Below are 15,628 nucleotides of genomic sequence, written 5' to 3' on the forward strand. Positions count from 1 at the left end.
CGTACACGCCTGGGTGATACTGGACAGACCAAGCATGTCATTGTGTCACATGATTATGGTGCGGTCTGAGGACACCTTTAACTTCGTCCACAGAATTTCTGAAACGTGCTTCTGCGTTTTGTTTCCTTTCTCACTTTTATTTTGAAATTTTCACCGTTTATTGAAACCACTGAAATCATAAACTGCAGTACTGGGATGTATTTACTACTTACATTAACATTTTATTTCAGTAATTACTGCTTTTTTTAGTTTATCTTATTCAAACTTTTAACCATGTTTGGAAATCAGATCAGGATTTGTCTCATTTGTATTTTCTAGGAAGTTTGAATTAACTGCAGCAGGACTTTGTGCTCGCTGTTATATTACAGTGCAAACATGCAAGTCTAATATTACATCTGCAAACTGGTCCCAGAGCTGCTGCTGCTCGGAGGATGAGTCACTGAGACGGTGCCTCCACTCAGGGGATTTTTACACCAGGCAGAGTGCAGTTAAAGCAGCAACGTTAATCTGTAATAAAATAATGTTTCATATTCAAGTTAAAAAAACAAATAACTGTGTGACTGATACTTTGAGTGCGTGCTTAGATTTTGGACTTTTTACACTGTCGCTGCAGGGATAGCTCAGTGCGTAGAGTGGTGGCCCCATGATCGGAAGGTTGGGGGTACGAATGCACTGAACGGCTACCCTGAGGTACCCCTGAGCAAGGTACCGTCCCTACACACTGCTCCCCCCCAATGGCTGCCCACTGCTTCACTGAGGGAATTTACTGACGAGGCTCAATAAAGTATACATAAAGTACATAAATCAAATGAATCAAATGAAAGGGGAGAGTTTGGGCATTGATGTCAATGACAGTGCTGTAACAGTGCTGCCTGAGCACTGTCTGCTGGCTGAGAGTTTCTCTTTTATTTTCCTCTGTAGTGCTGTGCAGTATGGTTGACCTTCACAGATAGTCCTGATAGTCCCACAATGTGGTGAACAAACGTGTCACCGGCATTATTATCATTAAACTGCATTCAGATTCAACCACTTGTTAACTGAAAGTGTGGAAACTTTTCCTCTGGTCCTCACATGTCTTGAAGTCGTGGTTGAATCAACAGCGAGCGGTACTTCTGTGAACGGGTCTGAATAGTAACCTCAGAGTCAGCGGGAAGCAGTAACACAGATGTAAGAGAGAACCGCGGTAAAGTGAGCCGTCATTTGTGAGCCGCGGTCAAGCCAGCCGCCTCCTATCCGCCGCATAAATTTCCTTGCGCTTTTACACCAGTCTTTACGGCAGCGCCTTTTCGCTTTATGTGCCGATTGAAAGCCTATACCCGCGCACACGTGCACGCGCGCGAACAGTCGCACACGCATGCGCGCACACAAATTACAATGAAACAGCCCGATACAGTCAATACAATTATGGAAATGTCAGAAATTCATTAAAAATCATCCTGAGTAGTTGAGGTTTCAACCCTTTTTCTAGTCAGTGGGTGTGTGGGCAGACAACTCTGGCTTGTCACCCAGTTAGATTTCCTGGTATTTGTATGATGGCACTATCTACAAATCAGGACACATTAACTATGATATTTAAAAAATGACATGATGACATAGTCCTAGGTCAGTTTACCAAGCATTTCTCAGTTTTGTTCTTTATAGTTCTGTTCATCATATCATTGTTTGTGAGTCCTGGATTATTTGATGATATGTTTACATTATGTATTCTTTTGTTTTCAGTTCCATATTGCTTTTAAGTGTAGTTATTTTTCAGCATTCCACAAGTGGATGGAAGACTTGTGAAAACACTCTAGTGTTAAAGCCAGTCTTGTCTTCATGTCTGTTCATGGTTTTGTCTGTGTCAAGCTCGTGTATCTTAGGTCTGTGTTTTAGTTTGGTGGCCTCTTGTCTCTTGTGTTGAGTCTTACGTCCACTGTCTTCTTATTCCCAATGTATCCCTGCTGTGTTACACAGCTGTCTCCAATTCCCCTAATCGCCATCCTATTTATACATTTTGCCAATCTCCCGGTCTGAAGTACTCGATTCTATTCTATTTATACAGGGAGTGCAGAATTATTAGGCAAGTTGTATTTTTGAGGAATAATTTTATTATTGAACAACAATCATGTTCTCAATGAACCCAAAAAACTCATTAATATCAAAGCTGAATGTTTGTGGAAGTAGTTTTTAGTTTGTTTTTAGTTTTAGCTATTTTAGGGGGATATCTGTGTGTGCAGGTGACTATTACTGTGCATAATTATTAGGCAACTTAATAAAAAACAAATATATACCCATTTCAATTATTTATTTTTACCAGTGACACCAATATAACATCTCCACATTCACAAATATACATTTCTGACATTCAAAAACAAAACAAAAACAAATCAGCGACCAATATAGCCACCTTTCTTTGCAAGGACACTCAAAAGCCTGCCATCCATGGATTCTGTCAGTGTTTTGATCTGTTCACCATCAACATTGCGTGCAGCAGCAACCACAGCCTCCCAGACACTGTTCAGAGAGGTGTACTGTTTTCCCTCCTTGTAAATCTCACATTTGATGATGGACCACAGGTTCTCAATGGGGTTCAGATCAGGTGAACAAGGAGGCCATGTCATTAGTTTTTCTTCTTTTATACCCTTTCTTGCCAGCCACGCTGTGGAGTACTTGGACGCGTGTGATGGAGCATTGTCCTGCATGGAAATCATGTTTTTCTTGAAGGATGCAGACTTCTTCCTGTACCACTGCTTGAAGAAGGTGTCTTCCAGAAACTGGCAGTAGGACTGGGAGTTGAGCTTGACTCCATCCTCAACCCGAAAAGGCCCCACAAGCTCATCTTTGATGATACCAGCCCAAACCAGTACTCCACCTCCACCTTGCTGGCGTCTGAGTCGGACTGGAGCTCTCTGCCCTTTACCAATCCAGCCACGGGCCCATCCATCTGTAGAAACATAGGTAGAAACATCTGGCAGAAACAGGCTCATGGAGAGACAGCCATCTACTGTGACTGGCTGAGGTTGATGAAAAGGAGACAGGAAAACATATACACTGTGCAAGAGATACATACTAACTAATGATTAAATGCAGAGAGGTGTATAAACACAGAACGAGCAAAGAAGGAAAAAATTCATACATGATGGGAAGCCCGCAAGAGCCTAGGCTTATTGCAGCACAAATAAGGGAAGATTCAGGGGCACCTGATCCACTATAACTGTATTATTTGTCAAAACTGAGGGTTTTAATGCTAATCTCAAAAGCAGAGACAGGTGTTTGTCTTCTGAATTAATTTAGAATAGAATAGAATTCAACTTTATTGTCATTGCACATGTCACAGGTACAAGGCAAGAAAATGCAGTTTGCATCCATCCAGAAGTGCTTTAGCCATGATATAGATATATTAGAATATATATTAGCAATAATATAGGTATGTAAGTATATTACAGAAATGGGTCTATTATGGTATGTTACAATGTACACGGTATGAAGGTATGTTATGAATATGCTATAACTATAAGTATAGTTACAGGCTGTAGTGAGTACAAGCTATGTACAGGCTATGAACAGGATATAAGTATAAAAAACTATACAGAATATGAGATATACAGCTATACAGAAACGTGAACTATGCAGGTTATAAACAGTTGTAGAATTAAAAATGATCGTATTGTACAGAATGATGTGAGCTGCATCCACAGAAGAGAGGTCTAAGAGATGAAGACTCTGATTACCGTTCAACCTTAAAATTCTATAGGAACCACAAGTACACCTAATATTCCAAAATTAAAATCTGGATTTCAGAGCGAGTCAGTGAAGAAAAGCAAATATGCTGTCTCTTTATAGTCACTGTCATGACTCTCTCCGCAGCACTTTTGATCCATCAATATTAAACAATTATTGATGCAGCAGATTGAGATGAAACCTGGCCCAGAGGTACAGTAGGTGTCCCAGAGAAGGAATCTGTTGAAAGTTGGACATCAACTATTCTGGATGATTTTTAATGAATTTTTGAAATTTCCATATTTGTAGTGTATTGGCTGTATTGAATTGAATATAAGTTTCCTTTAATTTCTGAGGAATTCTACAGTAAATCTGGATGAAACTTGGCACACAGGTACAGTAGGTGTCCCAGAGAAGGAATCTGTTGAAAGTTGGACATCAACTATTCTGGATGATTTTTAATGAATTTTTGAAATTTCCATATTTGTAGTGTATTGGCTGTATTGAATTGAATATAAGTTTCCTTTAATTTCTGAGGAATTCTACAGTAAATCTGGATGAAACTTGGCACACAGGTACAGTAGGTGTCCTAGAGGAGGTATGTGTTGAAAGTTGGACCTCAACTATTCTGGGTGATTTTTAATGAATTTTTATATAAAGCGAAAAGGCGCTACCGTAAAGACTGGTGTAAAAGCGCAAGGAAATTTATGCGGCGGATAGGAGGCGGCTGGCTTGACCGCGGCTCACAAATGATGGCTCACTTTACCGCGGTTAAGAGACAGTGGCGGTCACATTGGAGGGCGGGTCTTGTTTATAAATAGCCTGCAGGTCTCACACACTCTCATTCTGCTGCTGCTGCTGAGGAATGAGCTGCTCTCCAATGCACCGCTTCTTCTTCCTCGTGTTTGTCCCTCTGTGTGAGTAATTCTCCTTTTTCATCATCGTTTGCCTTTTTGAATACAAATCTGTGTTTGTCAAACTTTCGCACAGCAAACAGGTGACGTTAGAGGTTATTACATTTTGGATATTAGTGCAGATGACAGCAAGGTGTGTGTCGCTCCTGGAGGGACGGCAGTGCCGGTGACCGGTGAATGAGATCCAGTCAGCAGTGTTGCCAACTTAGCGACTTTGTCGCTATATTTAGCCAGTTTTCAGACCCTCTTAGCGACTTTTTTTTTCTAAAAAGCGACTAGCGACAAATCAGGCGACTTTTTCTGGTGTTATTGGAGACTTATGTCGACTTTTTGACGTGAAAGCGCGGATCGCTCTTACTCTCAACAAGCAGCGGTGCTTTGGCACGGTGCACCTCCACCCGTGCCAAAGCGCTCACGCGGGTTGGTGGAGGACAGTCCTCCCCAGCTGCTGTCAGGGCAGGAGACGTTCACACCTGTGCGTCCAAACGGCAAATGAATCGCGCACGAGTGAAGCCGCTGCTCCGCACTGACTGTAACGGAGTCACATATTATTTTACTGTTATGCTGTTCGGGTCACTTTTGCCGGTCCAAGCCCGGCTAAAGGAGCAGGGTTGGAATTGTGACATTAAAAAACAATAATTGCTAAAAGAAACTTAATTTGTAGTTCTAAATAAATTCTAAATGCATTTAGGACGTTTTTCTACTCACTTTGTATTTTCCACGATGTTATTTCTCTCTCCAACAACGTAGGTTACAATTACTTTTAGGACAGCAATAGTGATTTTTCTTACTGAGGAGTTGGCAACACTGCCAGTCAGCAGGTTGAAGGCGCGATCAGCTTTTGACTTTGTTTAGTTAAAACTCCAGTTAAAATTGTCGCTGACATTATAAATGTCTCTCTAAGACAGATTTGGCCCAGAGGAATGTTACAGTAGTTCTGTACCCATATTTTAAGAGGCCAAAAAGAACCGGATTGGTAAAAATGTAGGTACAATATCACAGTTATAAAGATACTTGAAAAACTGGTGAGGGTCAGGGAGTGTGGGGATCGGGTGGGTGCCGTTTGGGGTCTGCTGTCTCGCTCGTTTGGGGCTGGGTCGTGCCGCCCGGTACCCTGCTTGGGCTTCGGTGTTCTGAGTCCTTCTCTCTGCCTGCCCTTAGCAGTAGCGGTTTTTGATACGGGCGACATGTTGCCCAGGGCTATGGAACGCCAGGACTGCCATAATGAATTAATTAAATACACCATTAAATAATTAATTAAATGTGTCAATAATTAATTAAAATTGGAATTAATTAATTAAATAAATAGTTATGACACATGTAATTAATTAATTATTGACACATTTAATTAATTATTTATGTATTTCACATTTTAATTAATTATTGACACATTTAATTAATTAATTATTGACACATTTAATTAATTATTTATGTATTTCACATTTTAATTAATTATTGACACATTTAATTAATTATTGACACATTTAATTAATTATTTAATGATATATTTATTTATTTCATTTTGGCAGTCCTGGCGCCTGGCTCTCGTCATGAAATAATTTTATCTGTCAGCCTCACCCATCAAACTCAGGGGGCGGGGTTAACGCTGCCCATGCAGCTTCTCTAACATTTGATTGGTTGCCGTGCAAAGTAAGTCAAAACAGGTCGATCCTAGAAAATCGATTGCTTGTGTAGACTTGGGGCAGCCAGTTATCCCAGAATGCAGATCAAATCACAAGCAGCAATGGTGGTGGTGTAGTTTTAAAATACCCCGTTTTTCTGTCACCAGCTACACTTTTAACAGTGTTTTAGCCGCGAATGTCGCGACGTATGTCTGGTCAGGTTGTCAACATAGAACATGTTTGCAAAAGTGCTCAGATGTTTTCAGAGATTTCACTAGCTCTGCTAACAGTTAGCATGCAGAGTGCACCGAGGGGGTTACGTTAACCGGTTTGTTTACATATTCCACTCTCCGTGTTCCACATGTTGCATTCGCAGATTCTCATTTTCACCGAACGATCGTCTCTTTCCGCCTGGTCTTGTGTCTCTGTGCTTCTGTAACATAAAGAACGAGCTGACATTTTTCTCACGAAACCAGCGATCAGCTCAACAGACCCTCAGTTTACCTGCATGCATCCTCCTCCTCATCTGTCAGCTGTTTAACACCTGCTGCTAATTCAAGAAACACGCCTAGTTACCTGGTGATAGTCACAGTTTAACTGGGCAGCCGGTGCTCGATATAAAGCAATGTCAGCGCATTTTTCTGCACAAGATAAGTAAATATAGTATTTTCCCCGAGCGCAGAGCTGCTGGAGCTTGTTTCCTTACAGAGCACTTTATAGGCGAACAGCTTTATCAGCGGCTGATGTCCAATCACCGGCACACAGCTTTCAAACCTCAGCTGAGTTTTAGCTCTCAGTGGTTAAACGCTGGACTTCATTCACTCAGGTTCTGTCTGTCGGGTCACGTTTACTTCGCTGTTTTATTTACAACTGAGCAAATCGGTTTGGCTGAGGTTAAAGTTACGTTTCATAACTGCATAGTTTCACAGACGTTTAATGGTTCACTGGCACATGTGTTAGACTGAACTATCATCTAAATATCATCTGTTTTTTAATAGTTATTCAACTGTATTCTAAGCACCAGCTGTCTGTTAGAATGTGATTTTTTTTCTCTCTCTGTTGGCAGAGGTATAAAAATGCGCAGGAAAATCTGACATGCATGGCGAACTTCACCGACGATATTTAGGGAGGAATAAACACACATCAAACATAAATGAACCATTTGTCTGTCTCCATAATTGAGAGAATTTTCTCTTCTTATGTCAACACTCTCTCTCTCTCTCTCTCTCTCTCTTTTTTTTTTTTTTTTTTTTTTTTGCTTTTTCGGTCATGTTATGTTTACCTGTCAAAGGCTTGTTACAAACTATGAAACGCATCGTGCAGACTTCTGGATGTTAGAAGAAAACTAATACTGCTCATGAATGAGACTAAAGGCAGGAAGGTGTCCTTTAAAACTAAACATGTTAATAGGACCTCCCTGTTTATATCATAGTTTATGATATAGCATGTGTATTTCAGTAATAGCCTGCTGAGGCCACTATACGTGCTGGCCTCATATCAAATGTGAAGGCAGACTGAGTCTATGTTTGACGTTTTTTATATCTAATCTTCCTTTTCAAACATTTAAACAGCAGCGAGTCTGCAGCTGAGGGAACACAAACTCAGGTTTGCTCGTTTCTTGGATTCATTTGGTGATTTATTAAATGTATAACTGTTATTCTAATCTGCTGCTGAGTCTCTTACACTTTTCTTTATGCTGTATATTTTCACGTCTCTGGAATAGTTGGCAGTTAGATAGTCAGCTGGGAAACTTTGTGTTAACTCATGGAGCTGAGGATATCGTGGATATGCTGACCTCGCTGCGTGGTGTACAGAGCGAGGTCAGCATGATTAATATTCACAATAAAAATATTAGCCGAACATCATGAAGTCTGTATGTGTTTCATAGTGTCGAACAACCTTTGTACAGTTAAAGCCAGCAGTTACTACATGACGGAAACACCAACGTTATCTCTTTTATGTGTTTATACACAGGTCACGCTGATTACTGAACAAAAACCCAAAGATCAGATGTTAAACAGATTTATTTGCTCTCTCTCCTCCTTAAACATGTTTTTAATGTTAGTTATAATTCAGAATTGGCGACTGAAACACGTAGGACACATAAGAACATCAGGAAATAAAACATCGATAAATATAACCTCAGTAAAAGAAGTCAGCGGGGGTTACTACAGCTGTGTACCGGGGCCTGCGCTTTGTCGGTGGGATTGCTTGCGAGGCGAGCGGGTCTATCCCACGCTTTGCCGTGAGACTGGGCAGACATCTCCGAAATCATCGAAGCACTTTTGCAAAGAGGCTGTATCTTGACAAACCGACCAGACACATGAAGATTAAACCACTACATTCTCGGCTAAAAAAATATTAAAACGGTATTTGGTAACACACAAACAGGGTTTTTCAAAGCTCAGTTCTGTTAGCTTCCACATGCCGGTTGTTGTGTGCTAGAAACAATGGCCACCAGGCCAAAGCAATGGTTTTGACTCGATCAGCGTTAACCCCGCCCCCTGAGTTTGATGGGTGAGGCTGACAGATAAAATTATTTCATGATGAGAGCCAGGCGTCAAGACTGCCAAAATGAAATAAATAAATATATCATTAAATAATTAATTAAATGTGTCAATAATTAATTAAATGTGTCAATAATTAATTAAAATGTGAAATACATAAATAATTAATTAAATGTGTCAATAATTAATTAAAACGTGAAATACATAAATAATTAATTAAATGTGTCAATAATTAATTAATTAAATGTGTCAATAATTAATTAAAACGTGAAATACATAAATAATTAATTAAATGTGTCAATAATTAATTAATTAAATGTGTCAATAATTAATTAAAACGTGAAATACATAAATAATTAATTAAATGTGTCAATAATTAATTAATTACATATATCATAACTATTTATTTAATTAATTAATTCCAATTTTAATTAATTATTGCCACATTTAATTAATTATTTAATGGTGTATTTAATTAATTCATTATGGCAGTCCTGGCGGTCCATACAGGGCGGCATCACGGGCATCGGGGGAAAAAAATGGTGCCCGCCCTCATGCTGCCGACGTCACGCCAGCGCATATTGGGAATGGCTTAGGCACCCAGTAGCGGTCCTAGCCTGTTTGGCGCCCCGGGCGAACACTCTCTCTGCACCCCCCCCCCCCCCCCCACACACACACACACACACACATAAAACATTAAGGATTGTACATGAACATAGAACTGTTGTCGGAACCACACTGAATTTCACCAGAGAAACACACAAACACACTCACGTTTCTCTTCCTCTTCTTTTCTATTTTTTCTAAACTGAGCACCTGATGGCTTTGAACTTTTTGTGTCCATCTTCCATTGGTTTTAATTTTTCACTCCAGTATGAACACCCATCCCCCAACACAAGGATCAGCACAACATAACCTAACACACCTACACCTTAGTTCACAGATTCACTTTGTCTAAGGTTGATTTCTGGGATTTCACACAACCCAGGATTCAAATCATGAATACATGATGGGCTTGGATTTACAACATTATGAATGAAATGTCTTTTTGACGGCTTGTGTGAGACTTTAAATCATCAAACTGTAAATTTTAAATTGTTATTGATCCTTTACTCCGAGTCCTAAAGTGTAGATTTACTTTCTTACTCTTCTTATATTTATTATTTGTTTACTTGCACTGCTGTAACTGGAGCCTCGTCGTCTCGTCTCTCTATATACTGGACTGTATGTAGCGGAGATGACAATAAAGTTTACTTTGACTTCAGCAGCGCGCAGGCGCACTGAGGGCTCTCGCGCTCACTTTATAGAATTTCTAAAAAACATCAGTGCAGATTATAAGTCTGTATCATGATGTCTGGTGTTTTCGTGTTTGTTGGTTTGATTTTATTTATTTTTATTTTGCGAGTTGGTTATTAGATGCTGCTCCAGCCGGTCAGAGAATCCCCCGCCACCCCGCCCTCTCCTCCCTGTGCTGCAAGCAGCAGGTGCACCTCGCGAACGGAGGGCGCCCTTACTCCCAGCAAATGGGCAAAGGGGCATTTCATTCATAATGTTGTAAATCCAAGCACCGGAGGGAGTGTTCGCCCAGAGCGCCAAACAGGCTAGCACCGCCCTTAGCACGTCTGTGGAGCCAGGATGTGCTGACTTAAATTTCCGTGGGAGCTCTGGACACCGGTGCAGTACGCTGCTGTTCTGGTGTTTGTGACCTTGATGGAGGTGGAGATGTTCTCACAGAACAAGCTCCCACACTACCTGGAGTTATCTCCTCCAGCGTGCTCACCATGCCTGCATGTTTGGTGTCGAAGCCTCAGCAGGCTGAACTTTAAAGGATGTGTTTATAATGATGCAACCTCACGTGTGTGTGTGTGTGTGTGTGTGTGTGTGTGTGTGTGTGTGTGTGTGTGTGTGTGTGTGTGTGTGTGTGTGTCTTCGGTGTCTTCGGTGTCTTCGTAAACCATCAGTTTCTGGATGAGATGAAAGAAAGCTTCATGTAGAAGATGTGTGATCTGTTTTTATTACTTATTGTATCATTGCTTCTCATATCAGTATATAATTATAAATGCCTGATGTCTGTTGGTGAAACTAGGTAAACTTTAATGAGTCTTTAACAGACAAAAATAATTTACAAATGATTTTCATCAAACTAATCTGCAGGCAGAGACATGTTGGCCTGATGGAGACCCGGCCTGCCAAAGATTCTACTTAAAGCTCACAGTAATATGGTTTCAAATATCACAGCTGAGATATCACAGTTATCGCTCCCCTTCTAGCATTAGCATGGATGAATTGTTCTTTAATGGCAGGAAAAATGTGACAACATGAAAAGTGAAACGTGTTGCTTCTAAAACAATTCAGATCAAATAAGGACAAAAGAACAAAGGTTTGATTCCCGTTGCTCTGCTCTGTGTCTCTCTCAGGGGCAGCTGTTCGATCTGATGAATCACTGACTGGGAGCTTTGGGGAGACCCTGAAACTCGACACTCCAGATACTCAGCTGATCGGTGAATATGAGATCATCTGGTCTCATGTTCAAGGGGGAACCACTACCGTCTTAATCCACTATGATGCTGGAGAATGGAGAAAAAATGCAACAGACAAGCACCAGCTGGATGAAAAGACCGGCTCACTCATCATTCGGTCCCTCACTGCTAATGACAGCGGACTTTATCAGAGGCAGCTCTTCAAAGGGAGCGAGCTGATCGAGAAAGAATTTAACCTGACTGTTGTGGGTCAGTAGTGAAATAGTCACGCAACACAAACACACTGGGGACATACTCACTTTAGTTAGCATCACATTATTTACCATTATTTCTTCTTATTATAGAAACGTCACATCATGAAGTCACATTAACAACCCTTTCAGCATCCTTCACAATAAAAGCATCAGCATCATTAACTCATTATCAGATGTGACAGTGACTCTGTGACAGTCAGAGGCTGATGGGAAATGGAGTTTCATATAAACTTTATAAGCTTTTACTTTAATACTGTCATGAGTGATAATATTATATCATGCACACAGCAAAATTTAAACACGGCCAAAATCAATTTAATTACACACGTGAGCTCATGAGGCGAGCGGCTGTTTAACAGATTCATTTATGCACATTATTGTTCAGAGTGTGATTTCCCACCACCGTCACACCTCAGCTCGCTGAGTGTTTCAGCTGCTGAGGTGATTGTTTGATCTGAGATATTTGAGTTTGCTGTAAATGAACTCCTCCTGTTTCCCCAGAACCGTCCAGTTATTCTGCAACACCGGCACAAACGTCAGCTGATCACAGCACCGCTGGTGAGTTTTCAGCGAGGGCTCGTTTCCATATATCAGTATGGAAACATCAGCATTTATTACTGCAGACATGGACAGTTTTTATATTGCTCTGGCAGAGACGAGCGCCTTTCTTAATTCACAGTGTCTATTTTTCGTGATGTACTTGGATTTCCTAATTATGTTTTTAGTTCTAATATTTCACATGAATTTCATCATTGAAATAAACATCACTGATTTTAGTGAAACTACTTGTTGTCCCCTTTTCGTCTGTTCCAGGTCCAAAACCAACTACGCCTCCAAAGAACGGGATACCCTGGATCGTTGGTGTTGCTGTACTGATTGTGTTGGTCGTTCTTCTCGGCTGTGTTGTGTGGAAATATCGTGAGCAAATCAAAGGTCAGTTTGAGCGTAAAAGTAAGAGTGTGGGTTAGGGTTAGTTTCCTGTGGGGTTAGGGTTAGTTTCCTGTGGGGTTACCTTCACCTGTGATGAATGAACTTTCTCACTATGAGACACGATGAGCTGACAGATTCTCAGTCTGTGTCACTGAAAGCAAAACCAGGAAGTCAGATTTCAAAATCCTTTGAAGGTTTGATCATTTCTAGCTTTTATCCAGATATTACAACAAATACCATCACACACTGTGGTCAGCAGCCTGCAGGCATCAGCTGCAGCTGGTTGTTAATATGAACTTAATGAAGTGTCCACCACACTGAGAGACATTAGGAGTCACAGTCAGCATCTCTTGTGTCCGTAGTTTTCAGTCTGGATCTGTAGAAAGAGCTCGACTAAACCTCAGTGAGATGTTCAGTGTTGTTGCATCTGCAGAGCTGCTCTTCTTCTTTCAGAGAGCAGCTGTGACGTCTTTAACACGTGATCCACTGTCATCAGTCGTATTTCGTGTTTTCTTTTGTTCACAGAAAGGTTTCGGGTTCGGTACGCGGCGTGTGATCGAAAAGATCCTGGAGGACCCTCCGGACAGGAGAATGTAACACAGGATACAGCTGTGCAGATACAGCTGTGTAACGGACCTCCCACAGATGTCCAGCGTTACAAAGGTCATGTTTAATGCTGCGGACCTGACAGCGAGCAGTAAATAGCAGTAAATATGGCCTCTGTCTTTACTGTCTGTCTCTTTAAGACATTTGTCTACAAAAGATCCAAAGAGCAGCTGCTACACTGTGAACCTGGAACATCCATGGAGAGAGTCGTAGGTTTTTAAAGTCTGGCACATGTATCTCAGTGGAACTGCTCTTTCTGATATGCAGTGCTGCTTTTACATTTTCTTCATCAGGTACTGAATATCTACATGTTGCACTGATTCTGGATGTCAGTCTCTGATAACACCAAAGATCCACAATATTCCTGTAATTTTACGCATTAATCTTGTAGAAACGCTGAGATGTTCTCCTGTACTGGCACTTCTTCTTCTTCTGTCATGTTAAAATATCTCAGGGATTAAATGTGTAGTTAGCTTCACTCGTCTCGCTCACTTAAGATCAGCGTGGGCTGTAAGTGGCCCTGGATGTCAAACGATTCCTGGATATTCCTGGATATTTAAACCAAACAGGAACGACGTCTTTCCAAACAAACCAAAACTGATTTTGAGGAAACTTGAAAAGCTCTGACAGACCGGGCTGTTTGGTGTTTACTGTTGTAATAATATTGCAATAAAAGACATTTCCAGTGTGTGTGACAGACTTTACATGATTGATCTTTGGCAGTTTTTCCTTTTCTTTGATGTTGTTGTAAAAACCACAGTGAGACTGAAAGATGCTGATTTACTGAGAATTTCATGTGTTTGTACGGCTGGTGGATAAAATTCTGGTTATAAACTTACATTTGCATCCATTGAAATAAAGACTGTGATTAGAATCAATTCACTTTTACTTCATTTGTTTTGTTTGATCAAGTTGATCCTTGAACATCAGGATTTCTGTTGGCAGTTTGTCAGCTGTCATGTTGTTGATCTTTTATATACAGTCTGTGGTTTGAAGCCGCGGGGCTCACTGTTGTCACAGACTGCAGATGTAATCAGTAATCTGTGTCAGTAATCTGTAATCCTGACCGAATTTGACGCCAGGAGTAATTAGGGCTTCTGCTCTGACAACATTCAGGACATGTAACCGTACACTGGTTGGTGGTCACATACGTACAGCTACACTCTGTATCAGCTGTGGACACAAAGTCTACTGTCATTATAAACACGAAGCATTTTTACAGATGAGCCATCACCAGGAAAGAACTTCCTGACTGTTAGAAGAGTGTACGTTTGATTTCTATGAAGGGACCTTTGCATGAAGTGTGAATGATAGTGAGGAACAAGTGTCCAACATTTGGCTCCAGTTCATGGATGAGTGACTCGCTCACAAGTTTGAAGAGGGCGTCTCTCTGGAGATCAGTGAGACTGAGCGTGGGCGGGTTTTTGGACACCTCCCTGATATTCCTCAGGTTGGCAATGACATGTTTACCCTCACAAAGCAGGAAAATCCTAATTCCTTTTATAAAGTCCTGGTAAAAAGAAAGTCCGAACTCTTTCATAGTTCTGTTGCCAGACCTGATTCTGGTTACGTTTTACTGCAGCTGTGAGACGGGTTACAGTTTTATCTCACACACTGATGGTAACTCATTTCCCTGCTGTGGTCACACTCCATGGCTTCATGTCGTCTCCTGTCTCACTGCTGGTCTTAAACATTTAAATACGATGTGTACAATTAAACTAGCTTCAGGCAGCTTCAATCCAAACACTGCTTTCAGCAGCTGATTGTTTAAATATTAACTTGTGTGTAATCTTCATGCTTTTCATACCAGCTCTGTGCCTGTTGTGACCTGAGGCGCACACACTGCTGCAGGAACAATGGATGCCTTCAGTCTGGGTGTGACGGCGAGCCCGGCTGGTGGGGAGCGGTGCACATAATGACGTGACTGAGGAGCTGTCACATCCCCCATGATGTCCGCTCCAGTTTATAAAGCACTGGTTTCAATCAGCTGCTTACTTTCATAAACAGAGTTCACAGAGCAGCCGTGACTGATCTGATCAGGTCACACAAAGTGTAGATGATAAATGTGTCATTAGGAGCCAAGTTCATATCAGATACAGGAGATTATCAGCTGGATAATGAGCCACACACGAGCTGCTGAGTCCAGATTGAAGTTGGTTTAACCAGACAGAGCACAGCTCCCTCTGTGCGACACTGAGCCTCTGACAGTGGGTCAGTCAGTGTGGATAAAAATGTTTTAACCAGCTTGTGTGTTGTAACACATGAATCAGAGATGATGACTTTTTTAAGTCTGCACATTTACACGACTGCATGTAAACTGGGTGCAGTAAGAATTCCTATCGTACACTACAGTGCAGGTATAAGCACACTGACCTGTTTTACCTGAATCTCATCATACTGAGTGACGTCGAGAGGCACAGCTTGGCTGAAGCAGACCCAGGTGTAAATTCCTTTGGTGTTTACCTGATATATGTGCTGATCCTAACGGCTGTATAAAGTGAGAAACAATTAGAGTCAAACACCTGTCTGACAGCTTTGAGCACGCGTTACAAGTTTGTCAGTGAAGAAGTACCCGATGATGATTGTAGATGTGACGCTGCTTTCTCTGTTCTCCGT

General features: G+C 41.2%; 1 protein-coding gene across 2 annotated transcripts; it reads left to right on the forward strand.

Annotated features, from left to right (window-relative positions):
* The first annotated feature begins 4,493 nt into the window (after nucleotides 1-4,493).
* Nucleotides 4,494-13,890, forward strand: LOC308396174 (uncharacterized protein). 2 transcript variants are annotated; one of them, XM_080881305.1, is made up of 5 exons: nucleotides 4,494-4,616; nucleotides 11,160-11,471; nucleotides 11,978-12,034; nucleotides 12,290-12,409; nucleotides 12,932-13,890. In XM_080881305.1, exons 1-5 carry the CDS (start codon nucleotides 4,565-4,567, stop codon nucleotides 13,078-13,080), a joined length of 690 nt encoding a protein of 229 aa, XP_080737431.1. In that variant the 5' UTR covers nucleotides 4,494-4,564; the 3' UTR covers nucleotides 13,081-13,890. The 2 variants fall into 2 exon arrangements, with proteins under 2 accessions (XP_080737431.1, XP_080737432.1); XM_080881306.1 differs by lacking the exon at nucleotides 11,978-12,034.
* Nucleotides 13,891-15,628: the final 1,738 nt, after the last annotated feature.

This window comes from Rhamphochromis sp. 'chilingali' (assembly GCF_963969265.1).
Source record: "Rhamphochromis sp. 'chilingali' genome assembly, chromosome: 4".
Classification (NCBI taxonomy): domain Eukaryota; kingdom Metazoa; phylum Chordata; class Actinopteri; order Cichliformes; family Cichlidae; genus Rhamphochromis; species Rhamphochromis sp. 'chilingali'.

Excerpts from the sequence above, each read along its gene's own strand:
- LOC308396174 (XM_080881305.1), top strand. The coding sequence starts at position 4,565 with ATGAGCTGCTCTCCAATGCACCGCTTCTTCTTCCTCGTGTTTGTCCCT. Across the intron at positions 4,617-11,159 it reads CCTCGTGTTTGTCCCTCTGT|GGGCAGCTGTTCGATCTGAT; the intron begins GTGAGTAATTCT and ends TGTCTCTCTCAG. Across the intron at positions 11,472-11,977 it reads ATTTAACCTGACTGTTGTGG|AACCGTCCAGTTATTCTGCA; the intron begins GTCAGTAGTGAA and ends CTGTTTCCCCAG.